Source organism: Ornithodoros turicata, chromosome 4, assembly GCF_037126465.1.
Source record: "Ornithodoros turicata isolate Travis chromosome 4, ASM3712646v1, whole genome shotgun sequence".
Taxonomy (NCBI): Eukaryota; Metazoa; Arthropoda; class Arachnida; order Ixodida; family Argasidae; genus Ornithodoros; species Ornithodoros turicata.
In genome coordinates, this window is record NC_088204.1 from 20,507,889 (window position 1) to 20,526,315 (window position 18,427).

At 48.7% G+C, this 18,427-nt stretch overlaps 1 protein-coding gene across 4 annotated transcripts in view; it reads left to right on the forward strand.

The window, feature by feature from the left end:
- LOC135391289 (low-density lipoprotein receptor-related protein 1B-like) overlaps positions 1-18,427 on the forward strand; it is a 45,516-nt gene that overhangs the window by 10,959 nt on the left and 16,130 nt on the right. For 3 of the 4 annotated variants that reach the window (XM_064621498.1, XM_064621499.1, XM_064621501.1), the window contains exons 4-15: positions 4,712-4,771; positions 4,903-4,989; positions 5,037-5,096; positions 5,972-6,043; positions 6,499-6,558; positions 6,635-6,871; positions 9,484-9,537; positions 11,886-12,044; positions 13,334-13,498; positions 14,334-14,567; positions 15,190-15,225; positions 17,733-17,855. In XM_064621498.1, coding sequence (XP_064477568.1) covers positions 4,712-4,771; positions 4,903-4,989; positions 5,037-5,096; positions 5,972-6,043; positions 6,499-6,558; positions 6,635-6,871; positions 9,484-9,537; positions 11,886-12,044; positions 13,334-13,498; positions 14,334-14,567; positions 15,190-15,225; positions 17,733-17,855 — 1,347 coding nt within the window. The remainder of the gene's footprint in view (positions 1-4,711; positions 4,772-4,902; positions 4,990-5,036; positions 5,097-5,971; positions 6,044-6,498; positions 6,559-6,634; positions 6,872-9,483; positions 9,538-11,885; positions 12,045-13,333; positions 13,499-14,333; positions 14,568-15,189; positions 15,226-17,732; positions 17,856-18,427) is intronic. The other variant, XM_064621500.1, reaches the window with a different exon arrangement.

Here is an 18,427-nt window from a genome sequence, read left to right on the forward strand (position 1 = left end):
CTTCAGTAGCCTACCAGATACGTACGAGACACTAGTCACTGCTCTTGACGCTCGACCAGACGATGATATCACACTAGAATATGTGAAGGGCAAACTCGTGGACAAGTAAAGAAAGCAAGAGTAAACCGCACTGCCGACCGCAGCATACAGCAAGGAAAAAGCTACCGATGCAACTATGGAGTGCTACTTCTGCAAGAAGACTGGCCACTTGAGGAAAGACTCCCTGCACGCATAGGACTAAGACAGAGGTCTTCTAAACAGCAACCTAAGCAAAGGGTAAGGGTGGTAACACGACCGCTCCCGACGTTTACTTTCTACTTGGCGAGAGTACCTATAAAAGTGGTTGGTATATCGACTCTGGCGTGACGAGCCACATGTGCAACGACCGGACCTTCTTCAGAGCAGGTTTTACGCTGAAGCATGAGGTCGTTACCGTGGCTCATTGGACAGCGTGTCTCTTTCGAAGGAGTGGGCGATGGGGACCTGACTCCAAATACAATGGAGTCTTCAACAAAGTGCGAGTCACCGGTGCTCTCTACGTCCCGTCACCTGAGTGTAATCTTCAGTCGGTTAAGAAGGTGACAGCATTGGGGTGAGAAGTCTTGTTCCATGACGATCACTGCATCATCACTAAAGGCAAGAGTACCGTCGCTACTGGCACCATTCAGAACTAGCTCTATCGACCTGTAACAGGGAATTCTGAGCGAGCATATCTCACTCAGGTTACCAGTCACCGGGAGTGTATCCATGTATGACATCATCGCTTAGGGCATCGAGACCCCGAAGCTGTGAGAAACTTAGACACAAAGTTTGGCACATGGGATTAGCATAAATGTATGCGAGCATCAGCTGAAGTGCACAAGTTGCTTGAAAGGGATGATGAAGAGGTCATCGCTCCCCAAAGTCGCTGCATCACGATCTGCACAGGTGTTTGATCTAATTAAAACGGATCTGTATGGACCGATGCGAACTTTGACCCCAAGCAGAAACCGGTTCTTGACTTTCACTGATGATTACTCCAGGTACACAGTTTTGTATTTGTTGCCGTCCAAAGTCCCCTCCGAACTTTTTGGCACATGTCGCATGTGTGTTGGCACACGTTATCCGAACATCCTTCGTGCTGGCAATGGTATACTGGTGACAAGACGATATAGCTTCTCCACCAGCGCGGTGTTCAACTACACACGTCCGTCCCTTAGAACCCGCAACAGAACTGCGCCGCTGAATGGAAGAACAGCCTCGTGACAGCGCGCGTAGCGTCCTGTTTGGAGCGTACTTACCCAAGACCTACTAGGGCGAAGCTATCCTCACGGCCTGCTAGATCTAGAACCGATTGCCGAGCAGGCCTGACAGAACTGCCTGTGAATTGCGGCACAACCGGAGACCGAACCTGGAACTGCCTAAGAATGTTCAGGACCAGAGCGCTCATGCATGTCCCCAAAGAGCAACGTCACAAGTGGGACGCGTGCGCGATTGAAGGAGCCTTGGTTAGGTTCAGTGAAACTCAAAGGATATAAGACTCTTGTGAAAGGGTCCCGCAAGGTCAAAGCGACACGCAGCGCAGTCCTCGACGAAACGTCAGTCACCGATACTTTTTTGCATACAAGCTGCTCATGCATCTTCCAATGGGCACGACCCTGCAAGATACCAGAGCCGAGAGCCTTCCTGTCACATTGAGCAGTCCCCAGGCCCTTCCACTGAATTGGAGGTCGATGTGTGAACGCCACCTCCGCCGCCGCGTTCACCAGTCCAACTATAGAGGAGGGTCAAGTGACTGCACTTCGCCGTTCGGAGAGAACCAGCAGTGGTGTACCCCGGGATCGTCTGGCATATATGTCTTCGGTTCAATCCGTCACTGATCATGCGAGCTGCAAGGACATGCAAAAATTACCTCATTCGGACAGAAGCCAACGGTCGGGGGAAGCCGAGGAAGAATTTGAGTCCCTAGAGCAGCTTCATACCTGAGCCCTTGTCGTGCCTGCCACAAGGCAGACGGCCCTTTGGCTGTAAGTGAACATTTAAATGCAAGCGGGTCAACGACGGAAACTGAGAAGGTTATAAAGCAAGGTTGGTTGCTCAGGGGTACTCGCAGACATTTGGTGAAGATTACTTCGTTACCTTCACATCCGTGGTCAAACTGACCACGTTGCGAGTACTTCTAACTCTCGCAGCGACACGGCGTTTTCACGTTCGGCACTACGACGTGAAAACAGCCTTCCTCCACAGCGATGTCGAAGAAGACAGCTATATTTAGCAACCGAAAAAGTTTGTTGCAGGGGGGGGGGGGGGGGGGTTCAGGGACACCTTGTGTGTAAGTTGCAAAAATCCCTTTACGGTCTCAAGAAGGTAGCCAGAGATTGGAATATCAAGGCAAACAGGGTCTTCCCTGAACGCGTAAACCGACGTAGCCAAGCGGATCCATGTTTATATTCCAAGTTTGTAGGCACAACGCATTTGTATGTGTTACTATATGTAGACGATGTGCTGATCTGTCATGAAAACACCGACGTTCGTTGCTGATGTCGGATGGGAACTCAATCAGACCTTTGAGACAGAGGACAACGGCATTGAAATCGAGAAGACCCAAGATCGGAGCTTTCTGCTTCACCAGACCAAAAAAAATCTTGCACAAACTACTTCGCTGGTTCTCTACGATATGCGAGGCATCGTGTGTGAAGACTCACGACGTCGCGTACAAAAAGGGGCCAGCGATTTTGTTACGATGACAGATAGCCACATCGCAACTCACGACGCAGCTCACTATGAATACAAGGACGCAATTGCGCCGGCAACACCTTTGCATTATTTCCGACCTTATTACCCTCGTGTTTCAGTATTGGGTTGAGAATACGAGTTTCTCTCGTGGGCCAGAACGGTGCAGAAGCAACACAGACTTGGTCTTGTCCCATTGCCGTACGCAGTTTCCGGTCGCGGAGCTCCTCTTCTGCGGGTGGTGGCCGATCGCGAGGCCCCATCTTATCTGACACAACGAGTGCCTCAAAACCGGGTTTCATAAATGGTTTATGACGCAGTCATTGACGTCAGCGCCACTGCTGCGCGCCACTTAGAAATCGGTTTTGCATTGTTCTGGATGCGAATGTGGACGAGTGCGTGCTACCGCTCTGTGTACGCGCGCTCCTTGCGCGTAGGCAATCGGGTGCTATTGTGAAGGAGTGTGTATTGCCGCTCCGTAACAAAACGCTTTTTCGGTGTTAGTATCTAAAGAATGATTCGCATTAAAAGATCGACGTCCTTATCCACAAGTACTGCTAGAGTCACTAAATAGGGGTACAGAGTATTGCATTCCCTTTCCGCGCCGGAGCCGCCGTTCGGAGTCCGCGATTGGGCCGATCGTATCACGTGGTTTCTCCTTCCGGGAACTCGTCGTCCATGTTGAGTCACTTCCATCCAAAACAGGTTTCCTGGGTTGCGAGCTGGCTCGACTGCGCGTTGTTCTCCACCGGAGAATGGGGAGACCGGCGTCCCATTGCTAGGCGACGCAGCCGCGCCTGACTCAAGATGGCGGGCTGGCTCGCCGGCGTGGCTCAGTGTCGCTACTATGCTCCCTGTTTAGTGACTCTATCTACGGCCTGTCGGGCGCAAAGGGCAGTCCCACACCGATGGACTCAAATTATTTGAAGCTCACAGGATAACACGATCTATACTACCGTCAAGCAGTACCACTACTACGACTTGAGTACCACTGCACGGCCGGACATCTCCTGTGCCATAGAAATATTTTGCCGTCGTGCCAGTATTCCACGTCAGCGGGACTGGAGCGCTGTGAAAACACTGCTCCGATATCTAAAGAACACAAGAGCGCTAAAGCTGAGACTTGAGGCATGTCAAACTGTTCTGCTACGTCGATGCGGACTGGGCAGGAAACTTGGTGGATCGGAAGTCAGCGAGTGGTTACTTCATTGTGCCCGGTAGAAGCCCTATTTCCTGTTGCAGTCGGAAACAGTTGACAGTGGCATTGTCGTCAATGCTAAGGCAAATGGTGCTTGGGCAAATGGCAAATGGAGCATCACCTACGGAGGCTTAAGTATCTTCGGGAACCATAGCAACATCTTCATCTTGAATTTCCAGGCTTGGTAGTTTCCATCCGTCGACTTTACTAGCATAAACTTGGCGGCGTGTCATTCTCTTCCAAGAGAAGAACGAAATGAAAATCGCAGCCTATTCGTACAGCTCAATGGGCCCATAACCTGTAGAGTGGCAGGAAAAACGAAAACGACTACGTGCTGGAAGTGTTACAGGTTTAATAAAGAACAGTAGCACGCGGGTGCGCATGAGTGTTCGCACGGCCACCTGGACAAAAAATTGTCGTTGTCGCCCATCCAACACAGTGAAAGAGAAAAACTTTCTTTGTCCTACGATGTTGCTAAATTATTGTCCGGGTTATGTTCGTTGATAAGGAAGCCACTGACATCCTTGGCGTCCACGAATAATTGTTGTTCTACATGGATTTACCAGTCATGAACCCAATGTCTCTAACCCAACAGAACATGTCGTTCAACTGTTATTAGTCACCTTCAATGGCCGGTCATATGGCTTCACGCCAATGCCTTCTGGCTCGATTACTTTCGAATGAATACAACCTTTAAGCATGGCGCCACGGAGCGTTCGTAGTCGGTGAAGTCATTTTAAACTGTGACGTAGTATATTCGTTGTTTTAGGAAGACGCTCGATAATTGTTTTCCCATTTCAGCGGACCCGACTGCGCCACTTCTTCAGCCGCTCCAGAAGGGCATCGGGAATGCTGCAAAAGGTAGGTACGACAGAGGCCTGGTACTTGCACGGACGTGTTATAAAGCCCATCAGTGGGTTCGAAAATGTTGTGTCCGGGAGTATACCCTCGTGGAGTTGTCACCGAAAAAAGCCTACCTGCAACTCTTTCAGGAATCGGTCTCGAAACCCCGAAGATAACGGTTAGAAGAGCTGACTCCTCCACCGCGCAAATGGAAAACTTGAAGACCAGCACACAATGTTTGTTTAACACTAGGGCGGTGTGATAACTAACGTAATTGATATAGTTAAATCGATAACGCAGGTAACGACGCAGGGTTCGAAAAGCTTCAGAATCTTGAATGATGGTGAGTTCTTTATTTCTCGGGGTACTTTTAGAGTAGGCGTGGGGTCAAAGGTTTTACACCGAAGGAATCGTTATGTAGCCCCCTTTTAGCCCCTCTACAGGTATCTATATCCTGGCCACACACTATGTATACCGAGTACAAACGCCTGAGCACCATCCTCTGTATCGGATATCGGGAGTATAGCACCGCTCGGTGATATGCTGATGTAAAGTTGACTTTCGGATTGTTCGCATGGGATACAACTGAGCGGGACAACCATTTGGGGCAAAACCAGGTTTGCTTACATTAAGCGTCATTTCATGGCGCTTAGTGTATTTTAAACGAATGCATTGCGCAAATACAAAATGTGTACACTATGCATTTTACACAATTTTTTGTTAATATTCCACAGAGATCTTGCCAGTAGCGAGTTCGTACACTTTAACTTCTGTACGAGAAATTGGCTAGTTAAGGGATGTGATTTTAATTCGATATTTTTGTGTGTATTCTTTTTGAGTATAATCGGGATTTTACATTAATTATCCGTGTTTTATATAGTCACCAGTACTCGGCGCCCTATAGATATCGTAGCGTTAGCGCCGGAATTAAACAACATCAATTCAGAATAATCGATCAGCTACATCATCCCAAGAGCGGCAGATGAGACGGGTGGTGGGAATAGAGCACAAAACCACTCTGATATCTCGTCAAGCGTGCTACCATTACACAACGCCGGCATCGCGTTCTCATCGACATATATAGTGATGATCCTTTCAGGAGACGCGGACCCACCTTCACTCTGGCCACATTCATTCAAACATTTTCGTCCGTGCACACTCAACGTTCACACACGCGCACACTTATTTTATCCTGACGGTGTAAATGGGTTGTTCCAGGAACAACCACGGTAGTACCAACGAAGGGTGCATGGAAGCCAATCCAGTCAGTCAATGCCACGGGTGACACAGGTAGGAAGGAACATTACAATTGCTGGGCATTCACACGAGTGACATCCTCACGAAAGATTCCAGTGGAAGAAAAAGGAAAAAAATACCCACTGGGCCGTAGTTCCGCTCTGTGTTATGTTGAGCATTCACACGGTGCCGGAATATCTGGAGCGGCGCACTTAGCAGACGACACTTAGCAGATGACAACGTCAGCGTCTTTTCGTGTCGTCTGCTACGGAGTATCTTGTGGCTGAGCCGCGGGATACGCCGCAGCAGACGACAGGGTCAATGGTGTCATCTGATATATGCCGGCTGAAGCCGATACTGCAACGTCGTGCGAATGCTCAGCATAAGACGCGGCGGATCTTGCGTCCAGTGAGTTCCCTCCCCTAACACTAGAATACTTCGTGGGGATACGTGCTTCCTAGACTATAAACTCACGCGACAAAATAGTCATACGACGTCCTAATTTTTAGACGATGATCAAAAGATCATGCACAACGAATTCGCAGGCTTCCTGGCTCGTCTTCCGCACGGTAAGAGCAAAAAAAAAAAAGAAAAATCCTGTCTGCCTACTACTCCGCAGACAGTCAACTCATTCCTTTCGTTCAGGTTGCACGAAACCCGACGTGCCGTGTGGAGATAGAAGGACTTGCATTAATCCTATCCGTGTTTGCGACGGCCACCCGGACTGTCCGAACCAAAGCGACGAACAGAGCTGCGTTAAACTTCATTGCCGCAAAGGACTTTTCAAATGCTCCATCAACCAAGTAGAAAGATGTATTCGGAGCACTGCTATTTGTGACGGCGTCGGAGACTGCGATGACCATAGCGACGAATTGCACTGCAGTGAGTCGTTGCTGCTTTGAAATGACTCGTGAAGTGGAAGTACAGGGTTCGGTGTTTGTAACGGAGATAAAACAAATAGAAACATTGTCGGAAACCTAAAGTAGATGTTAGAGGACGTATACTGCCACATGGTCCATTTCTCTGTGGATAAATCGTGAAAATCGCCGCTGCCTAACATTTCGAATCTGCGATACCCGTGTTTCAACTCCTTCCGTCAGATGGCGAAACGGTTGAATGCGGCGTTGCAGACGATATCGAAACGAAGTGAACCAGTGGAACTCAATGCAGAGGACTAGATCCCTGCACGGGCCCGGTTGGTTGAGTGCTCCGGGCCCAGGCCGGCAAAAGACGTCACCACGGCGTGCCGGGCCGGGCCGGGCCCAGGCCGACAAACATGTTTCCGAGAGTCAGGCTCGACTGTGTCACGCAGCTAATTCCATTGACTAATACACTGTTAAAACAGAACTTCACCACATAGCACGCTCCTAGCCAACCATCATTCCGAATGATATCATTCTGTGTATTGATTTGTTGAAAATGGGAGGAGGCGCCTATCTGGGACAGATTATCTTGTCCCAGATAGGCGCCTCCCCCCTGTTTTGAACAAATCATGACACAGAATGATATCATTCGGTATGATGGTTGGCTAGGAGCGTGCTATGTGGTGAAGTTCTGTTTTAACAGTGTAGGACTATTCCAGGACTATTAGTTCATATCATCACGTCCTTGCGCCATTCCTGTGCATATATTTGCAAAAACAAGCAAAGGACATTGCGTTATCCGTATGATTCGACCCTCCAAGCCACTTCATTGCTCCTGACTCCTCACATATTTCAAAAACACGTTCGCAAAACTTGGTGAGGGGGCTAAGGATTGGGAGGAGTTCGTCGACAGCATCCTCTACCTCCTCAAAAACTTGGTAATGTAACGATAATGCGCTTGCCCGCGTGCATCCTGGATTTAATTTGGTCTCGTGCTGTTGTGGTGTTGAACAGAGTTCTTCTATGCTTGTGGCCGTGTCTTCTCTTATAAATTTCGGGCCGGGTCGGGCCCGGAAAAGTCTGCCCGTGCAGGGCTCTATAGAGGACAACTGTGCGAAGTCGCCTGCAACGCCGCGCTCGACTGTGTCGCCATCTGACGGAAGGAGCTGAAACACAGGTATAACGACTGCGAATGTTTTGCAGCCGCGGTTTTTTAATTTTCACGTTTTATACGCAGAGAAACTGACCAAGTGGCAGTATCGACATAAAATTTTGGGGCATAATACGTCCTGTAACATCTACTCTTCCCGACACTGCTCCTATTTGTTTTATCTTATTTACAAGCCCCGAAGTTTATCTTGGCGAACGCCGTACAATCAATACCTCCGGGTGGTGCACATTTTGTCGACCATACTGCAGGCCTCATATTAGGTTCGTGCACGACGCAGATAAACGAAGCTCTGACTGCCTATAACGTCAGGACATGGCATGGGGTTGAGATACCACACACGATTAGAAATGAACTTCACCTCGATCCACCGCCATAATCTCGAATGGTATTTGTTATCTGCCCTGATTTGTTGAAAGCGTGAGGCGTACTCTTTTTTGTGACAATTATCATAAGTGTCACAAAAAAGTCGTATGCCTCCCGTTTTCAACAAATCAGGGACGATAACGATATCATTCGAGATTGTGGTTGGCTAGGAGCGTGCTATGCGGTGAAGTTCATTTCTAACAGTGCACGCATCGAACACGCGCAAAGTTCCACATCCTATTTTTTTATGCTACCGAGTTTTAAAAATCTCATTGTCTAGGCCTCGCCGACCGTGGCGCTAAGCGGTGTCGAGCACATGAAATAGGCGGGAATCCTCGCTTTGACTGGTTGCTCTATGGCTCTACGTCATAGCGTTTCCGCTCACCCGCTTCCGTTGCGAGCACTTTGCCGTGCCGCGTCCCAGCGTTCGCCGCGTTCCCATTTACAGGTTTCGACATGAGGACGGGATACTACGCACTTCCGTTGCGCACTCGTTACTACGTCATACCGAGGTCGGACGAGGAGGAGGCGGGCCAAGAGTGAAAGGATCTCCGTGGGATAACTCCATGACGCGGGAGCACACGGACGGAGACTTTTGATACCCATCAATCTACATTTCAACCATGATTTCGTGTAATATTCGAGATTGGACTCGCAACCCCTTTAAGGGCTCAATTTCGTGAAAATCCTATCCCGTACGTCGCATCGCGCCGAAACCATTCTCTCCTTTGGCGCTAGATAACGCGAAGGAACGAGAAAAAGGCGTGCCATGCACATTGGTCATTCCGGAAAGTCACGTTGGCGTCACGTGCCTCAGAGAAAAAGTGGCAGCGGCGGCTGTCGCTTCGTGTGTCAGGGCATGTGAAGAGTACCGTCTTCTCGTCGTCGTAGCAGGAGTGAAAGCGCTACTGCGCTTGTCTGTGCGGAGATAAGTAGCGGAAGTATGGGCCATCGTAGGGCGTGTACGTATAGAGGATCTTACTGCGGCAGGCGAGCTCAAATAAATAGCTCTTTCGCTGTTGTTGATACTACCATGCCACTGTGATTTGCATCATACCTGCCAGTTCTCTCTCTTTCTCTCTCTCGTTTCTAACCAGATGGCAGTGCCAACAATACACCCGATTTCTTCGAGGACATGCCGTTGAATTTGGGTAAGCAGTGTACTCTAAAAACAGAACTTCACCGCATAGCACGTAGTGCGCCAATCATTGCCGCGAACGATGGGGTTATCGCTTTTCATTCGAGGAGAGAGGGAGGTGTACGCCTTTTTGTGGCAATTACCATATACCCAAATTGTCACAAAAAGGCGTACGCCCCCTTCTCTCATCGAATCGGAAGCGATAACCCTATCATTCGTGGCAATGGTTAGCGCAGGCGGTCTATTCGGTGAAGCTCTGTTTTTAGAGTGTGTAGTCGTTCTTATCTCGCTGATCTGCGGCAACCATAGGAATTCCGGCAGGTTCATTGCAGACACTAGAAACTGTCCAGCGCACGCTGTACCTATAAAATTACTATAGATGTTCTTGCTATTTTCGCCGCTTCAGCACTAAAGCACTAAAGCACTTCCAGTACGTAGACGAGAAGTGAGAAGTGTAGAGAATAATGGTTGGAGTTGGCGCGCTTTTTGAAATCACGGACTACCGCACTCGAAAAACGACTTCGCCACGTAACACGCTCTTAGACAGTCACCGTCCCGAACGATATCGTTCTGCCCGCTGATTGGCTAAAAGCGAGTGATAAAGGTATTCTGTGCAATGGTTGGCCTTCAACGTGCTATGTGATGAAGTTCTGCTTTTGCAGTGCATAAGATTACAAGACGGTATCTGAGGAAGAAAAGGAACAGCGAAAAGAATTCCGGGGGTTTCGAGGGTAATATAAACGCACGATTGAATTGCCTTTGTCCCGGATGAAAAAGGCCCCTCAGTGACAACAGAAAGGCTCTGTCTCCGCCTGTTGGTACTGCAGTGCAGATTTGGCGGCGGTGATCAAACCCGGAACGAGAACGGATTATACTAATTTGCTCGCATAAAGACTTCGGGAAGGCTCTGCTATACATGACATTTTCGTGTAAACGTAAACAAGCCCCCACCACAACTTCTGGCGCAACGAAGACTTCCGGTCCTTCCGCGACTAAGGACGCTCGGAACCAGCCGCCATGCAGAATTATACCTATAGCTTTCCTGATTTGTTGAACACGGGAGGCGTATATCTTTTTGTGGCAATTTGAATTGCCACAAAGAGGCGTATACGGCCCTCTCTCTCCTCAAATCAGAAGCGATAACTGTATCAATCGGCACAGTGGTTGGCGCAGAGCGTGTTTCCTGTGAAACCGGATGCCGTTTTGCCACCAAAGCGGAAGCGATGACAACGGCATGTATACGGAGCGCCGAGTCTTTACGAACGGAGACGTATACTTATGTACGACTGTACAGGGTGTGTGCAGAAAAACGTGACGCGCATTTTTACATGTAACTCGTTGGCTACTTAGCCGAGGAACTTCCGGTAGCGCACGACGGCGTATTTATGCGTGCGAAAGCTACAAAAAAATCCTGGAAGCCATACTCAGTGTAAAAATATAAACAGCGCGAAAGCATGGGCTTCCATGCATTAGAATAGGGCGGTCATGACAGTGCATGGTAGTGCATTTCGGTCTCAGGAGAGTTATGTGCAGGCACCGCTAGGGGTACTGCCGATGAGCATCCATGTGGGACCTCGTTTCGATTTATGCACCGATAGCTTCCCTAGCGGTACTTGAACACAACTCTCCTACGTGCACCATGCTGCCCTTTCACATACACCCTGTTGTCCACCATGTTGCCCTATTCTGATGCACGGAAGCCGACGTTTTCGTTGTTCCGTTTATTTTTTAAGCTGAATATGGCTTCCACAATTTTTCTGCAGATTTCGCACGCATAAATGCGCCGTCGTGCGCCACCGGAAGCTCGTTAGTTAGGTAGGCAACAAGCTATGTGCCTAAATGCGGGTCACGTTTTTCTGCATACACCCTGTACTTGTCATTAGAGTATTAGGAGGAGGAACTTCGTGCGTCGTTGGGACGTGGTTGGGATTGTAGCTTACACCGAAGGCCGCACGCAGATATACTGATGTCAATGAGGGGGGGGGGGGGGGGGGTCGAGGTAGCTTGCCGTTGTTGGCCGCACTCAAGTGGGCATCGTCACGACTATAGCCAAAAAAATGAACTTCACCACATAGCACGCTCCTAGCCAACCATCATCTGGAATGATATCGTTATCTGCCCCGATTTGTTGAAAACGGGAGGCATGCGCCTTTTTTGTGACAATTATGAACAGCGTAAGTGTCACAAGAAAGGCGTACCCCTCCCATTTTCAACAAATCAGGGCAGATACCGATTGGCTAGGAGCGTGCTATGTGGTGAAGTTCATTTTTAAGAGTGTAGTTTCTCCTCGCGTTTAAGTAGGTTTAGGCACAGCTGGGCGCTTGAAATACCACCAAGCGGTGTAACAAGTGCCACTTGCAGGTGGAAACGACGGTCACCGAAGACCCCAGACTTCAAAGCAGCCGCACCCTGGTGCGGAACACGTTGGACCGCCTCAGAGGAGACCTCATACCCCGAAGCCGTCACCAGCAGCGAGGATATTCACCCGCACTCCTGTCTTCGGACGTGCTTCATCTCCAGGTCAGTTTTCCTTCTCATGTTTTATGATGTGTCTCGCGATAGATAAATGCTCGTTCAGTTCAGCCAACACTTATGAATGTTGAGGGCGTACTTTGCATGCTTGAAACCTGTAGGGTCTGAATGCAGGGTCTGAACGAACCGCACATTTTCAAGCGTGATCGTAGCAGCGTACCTGCGGTGAGATTTGCAAGGAGGTTTTTAAGGCAGGGTTTTTCACCAACAGCCGAATAACATTTGAACCGAGATCAACGGTCCCTTAACTTAACGACACCACCCGCCCTGTCGTCCTCATGCTACGGAACATCTTGTGTCTGAGCCGCAGGATATTTGTTGGAAGAGCACGAAAGGACATATACCATTGCATACGCGGCAGCGGAAATCTATGACGCTTTGGGCATCTTCCGCTGGAGTATTTTGGGGGAATGTCGCTCGTGTGAATACGCGGTTATGATGGCGGATATATCGCAGCAGACGACGTGGTTGAATCTGTCGCGCAAAGTTTGATTCCTTGGCAGAAGCGCTAAAGTGCCACTATGGGCTAAAAAAATATTTAACTTATTTTGCATTATAAATCGACCTCGCAAGGGATCACTGTACACACTTGCACGAATTTTCGCAAGAACCCAATTAGAGCAGGTGACGCCACTGCCAACTCTGGTGACTGTCCCCTAGCAACAGCGCGTGCACCTTCTGGTCTCCGCTCTCCACACTGCGTTGGAAGGGTTCCGGCAGCTGTCGTGAGGACATGGCAAATTACCTTCGAGGAGCAATGTTGCCAGATATGGGGCAGGTTGCGCACCATATATGACTTCATACTTCTCAAAACTAGAAATTATTTTTATTACACTTCGGCGTCACATAGGGGAAGAGTGTTTTGCAGTGGTATAAGTTCTGTACGACTCCGAAGACACGAGACTTACGTGTATTGACACGAGCGACATTCTCCAGAATACTCCAGCGGAAGATGCGAAAAATGTCATAGCTTTCTGCTGCCACGTGAGCGCGAGCGCTCAACGTTGTGTCTTCACGTACACCGCTAACCGTGGGGAACACCCTGCGACACAGCCACAAAATATTTCGTAAGACGCAGACGGTGTCGTCTGCTAAGTGTCGTCTGCTAAGTGCGCAATACGCCATCCTCGAGAACTTCGGCTTTGTGAGCAGTGTTTATGCTTTTTCTTACACTAGCAAAAAAGGTTTGACACCGAAAAGTGACGTAACAAAATTGCGATTCATTCAGGTGAATTAACCACTTGAAATATGATACACCGGTAATAATAATTGGGCAGGTTTACCGCCGGAGGGCGCCGTAAGAAGCCGCAGGTTCGAGGCACTCGATGAGGAGTGCACGAAGTCTGAATTTGCCTGCAAGACGACCAGGACGTGCGTTCCATCCCAGTGGAGGTGCGACGGAACGGCAGACTGTGAAGACGGATCCGACGAAGTCAATTGCAGTGAGTCGCGAACTTCTTCACATAAGTCATAATAACCGAATGGTACACCTTTACTGAGGCCGATAGTATACAGAAAGTATATTACATATGGACTGTTTCATGTGCGTTCCCAGGATTTTTTCCCAAGGGGGGCAAAGAGCTTCCAGGGGGGGCGGCAAGAGTGCAACCCCCCACCCCCCTATACCACATCTTTTTCTGGAGGCGGACGTTGCGAGCTGTGTGAGTGCTCAGAGGTTCCTATCATGACATATGAGAAAAATCATTACGACCGATGACTAAAGGGCGCACTATTTTCACAAGTGACCTCGGAGTTCCAGGGGGGAGGGGGGCACCGCCCCTCTTGCCCCCTCTCAGTACGCCCATAGACTGTTTATCCTTGTGTAACTGTGGGAGCCGTTGAAACTCGTCCGCATACTAACATCATGTAAAGGAAGTGCACGAAAACTAGCGGCTCTCGGATATCTGCTTTCGGATTCCGACGGCAAAGGCTTAGAGGGCAGCTTTAGCCAACCTATGAGGGACTCGTTGAAGGAGAAGCATCAGGCACCGATAATACGAACAGATAATGTTGTTTTAATGTTCTCCTACAGGACAGTCCCTGTTCGAAATATCGATGTTTCTGCTTCAATACACATACGTCTAACTTTATCGGATCACTGCAGTATCCACTTGAACGCTGGAGTCACGTGACGCAGTCGTCTGCTCTCAATCGGATATGCACCAGAATTCCTCGACTACGCTGTCCCTTGTTAGCTAGCGCCTTCTGCTTTTGCTGGACCTGTTCATGTTGCAGTTTCAGGTTGCAAACGTCATAGAAGGTCTTTTTGATGCGCAGCAAAGCGGGTATGTCTCGAACCCTTCGTCAGCTGCAGCGACCAGAGCAGCTGCGTCTTGAAGAAAAAGCTCTGTGACGGAAAATTCGACTGTTCCGATAAATCCGACGAAGGCAGCTGCGCTCGGTGCGTGACTCCCCTCGTCAAATGCGCTACTGTCAACCGATGCATCGACAAGTCATCTGTGTGTAACGGAATAGCTGAGTGCGAAGACCGTTCGGACGAAGACAACTGCAGTGAGTTCAGCACTTATGTTTCTCCTATTCAGGAGAAGCTGCCTGCCGTATCGTTGTCTGCGATATACGTACGATATTACGAAAACTATTACGATGCATTTGAATTAAAGGGGCACTAAAGTACGAAGATTCGTCGGCCTTCCCTCTCCACCTCAGGGAGCGCGACAATACGCTCCGATACTGGCCTCCGATTTGTCTGCTCAAACGACCTCCTGCGAAGATTGGATAACGTCGTTGGCCAATGAGAGCCCGCTCCTCATGGTCGGCGTTCTTGAGAAAGAGGGAGAAAATCACGAACGGCACAACGGATGAATCTCGATCCTTTTGTGCAGGTGTCAACGTAACGCCATCTGTCGTCATTCCGTTTCGATAAATGTTGACACTTTAGTGCCCCTTTAGCTTATCATCATTGAGGTTATCTCAGCGACTTCAGTTAGCTGCTCTCAGCTGGTCGCCTCGGTTAGTGTCGCAACGGTGATATATGGGGGTAATTTTTATATAGACACTATTCAGACACAGCTGCGCCATGCCTACAGTGTCGGTTAGTGTCGTCGGAGGTGTCAATATTTTCTGTCGTGTTTGGCCGATCACGTGCAATGTCGTTTCCTTTGTTTCCGTCTAGAGTCGAGGAAATCTCTTCTGAACGGAGACAAAGAAGGTAAGCCCCTTTTTCCGAGGACTACAACGACATGCTTGTGTTGAATGACGGCATTTGAAGAAATGTTATCAGCAGTGGGATTCGAACCCACACCCTCTGATTACCGGTCAGAGGTGCTACTCCGTTTACTCTATTCTATGTACCACGTGTTTGTTCAACTTCCTCATCCACGGTTCACAAACTTAGTCGGACATAGCTTTATCATTCTTACAAGAGCACGACCCTCATGTCTCAAGCGCCGCGAAACAATGGCTTTTACGCAACAAAGCTGTGCCAGAATATGGAAGTCACTGTAAATATTCATTACTCGTAAATATACAAATTCGTACGTAATTATTCTGAGCGGAACAGCCATACTCTATGCAAGTTGAACTTCTGCGCAGGAGGGAAATGGGCGGAAAAATCACGTGGGCAGCGTTCCTCCACTCGCCGGTCGGCGCGGAATAACCAACGTGCTCCATGTTGTGGTTGCTGTTACTTCGTTGCTTCGTTCCCACGTGAACCGACCCACGTGGGCTCTCCGTGTCCAGTTTGTTGTGCTGGGGGCGCGGCCAATCATGTGCCGCGTTAGGTTACGTCAGAGGCTGAGAGGAAGGGGGTAACTGAGGAGCTGCGCTGAAGCGAGACCTATCACTGTCTATCACAAAACAGACCTATCACAAAACAGAACTTCACCACATAGGACGCTCCTAGCCAACCATCACTCCGAATGATATCATTCTGTGCATTGATTTGTTGAAAATGGGAGGAGGCGCCTATATGAGACACATTATGCTTGTCCCAGATAGGCGCCTCCTCCTTGTTTTGAACAAATTAGGACACAGAATGATATCGTTTGGAATGATGGTTGGCTAGATGCGTGCTATGTGGTGAAGTTCTGTTTTAACAGTGTATACAGGGTGTCTCAGTTAAATCCCCGGGCTAAATAATTCGCGAACGGGTGCACCAATCGAAGAACTTTCTTTTTTACAAGTATCTGTCCGATACCACCTACAAGCTGCGAACCGCGTGAATGAGTGGGAGGCGCTCATTATTTAAATAAAAATTCCAATGAGTTGCTTGAAAAACATAACTCCTAAAGCAGGGCGCGGTCGGCATTAAAATGGGTACTGCGTCTTTTGGTACCTTCAGTGGACACCATTTACAGAAAAATCTGCTACCGAAGCGGGTCATTTGTTGCAGTAATTAATTGGTTTCGGTTTACATATTTTTGTCGCGGCTGGTAGCGGTGAAGCGAAAAAGGACGTTCTTCCACTCCCTTATCCACCAATGAATTACGTGTTCGTGAGCTTACTTCGCAACGGGGAGTGCTGGAGAAAAAATAACAGCGTCAAACACGCTACGCCAGTCCCCGCCCCGCTTATCTGACTGATATGCGCCCTTTCTCTGTTATGATCGCAATGACCCGCTTCGGTGGCAGATTTTTCTCTAAAAGGTGTCCACTGAAGGTCCCAAAAGGGGTAGTAGGCATTTTAATGCCGACGGCGCCCTGCTTTAGAAGTTATGTTTTTCACGAAACTCATTTGAATTTTTATTTAAATAATGAGCGCTTCCCACTCATTCACACGGTGCGCAGCCTGTAGGTTGTATCCGACAGATACTTGTAAAAAAGAACGTTCTTCGATTGGTGCACCAGTTCGCGAATTATTTAGCCCGGGGATTTAACTGAGACACCCTGTATACGGGTGTCTCAGTTAAATCCCCGGGCTAAATAATTCGCGAACCGGTGCACCAATCGAATAACTTTCTTTTTTACAAGTATCTGTCCAATTCTGTGTATTCCGATTATTTCTGTTATGCCGTCTCACATCTGCTACCGCACATGTATATAGTATTGCGCAACAATAAACCTCTCCCTGATTGTAAACAAATGACGTCATAGTGCTCGACAGCGCCAACAAATAGGTAGAGTTGAACTATACGCTCGAAGCTAGAGGCGAACAAGGTCGCGCCCGAAAGGCACGGTCTCGAGGGGCTTACCATGGTCCCTGAAAGGGACGCGACTTGGGTGCTATTTTTCTTTCAGTAAACCTCTACCCGAGAAACGTCATCATGACGTTGGTAGAGAGACTGAAACTGAAACCAATCGGAATGGGGTGGCTGGGTTCCATGATTGGGCACTTGTTCGCTGCCTCAAAGAAAGCAGGACCGAAGGTCGCGTCCCTTTCAGGGGCCATCCTGATCCCCTCAAGACCGTGGCTTTCGGGCGCGACCTTTTTCGCCCTTAGCTTCGAGCGTAGTTCAATTCTACTAAATTGGTGACGCTGTCGAACACTATGACGTCATTTGTTTACAAACAGGGAGGGGTCTATAAGAGGCAGCGGACAAGTGACCATTCGTGGAACCCAGCCTTCCCCTTCCTTTTTTTTTTTTTTTTTCGGTTTCAGTCTGTCTACCAAGTCTTGATGACGTTTCTGGGGTAGAGGTCTAGTGTGATTTTCTGTGTTTTTGACTGTCAATATGGTTCAGAGGTGTATAATCTAATCTTACTGTCCTACGTTGACAAGGGGAGAAGGAAGAATGTCGGAGTCGTGAGTTCGCCTGCAAATCAACCCACGAGTGTATCCCGATGCGTTGGCTCTGTGATGGCAGTGAAGACTGCGAAGACGGATCGGACGAAGAAATGTGCCGTGAGTTTTTGCCCTCGTAATTGTAACCAGCACATTATCCCGCGCAACAGCGCTGCTGATCCACTACCGGACAGCGGCATTCGTCTCGTATGGCGCACACGTTCAGCCAGTTCACGAAAGTAGACATGTGTTGGCAAGATGATGGCTGTGACATTCATGTGACATATTTATTTATTCATGACGGTACCTCAGGGGCCCCGTTGGTGCATTACATGAGGGAAGGTTACAAATAACACGATAGAGGGTTACAAATTAGGTACGTACATCTGTATGTACATATGCAAACACAATACATGAAACACACACAAAACTACTACAGACACACTCTAAGAAAAAAGGGTGTGAAAAGGTAACTTTTATAATTACCACCTAGGTCAACGCAGCGTCTGGTAAAGGGTGTAAAATGGTGGTAAAAGCAATTATCATATATCCAAATTGCTACAAAAAGGCGTACGTCCCCTCGCTCGCCGAATCAGAAGCGGTAACCCTATCATTCGTAGGTAGCAGGTAGAACTTTGCAACCTTTTAGGCACAACATATGCAACAACTATTACCTCCTAAAAGGTGTAACT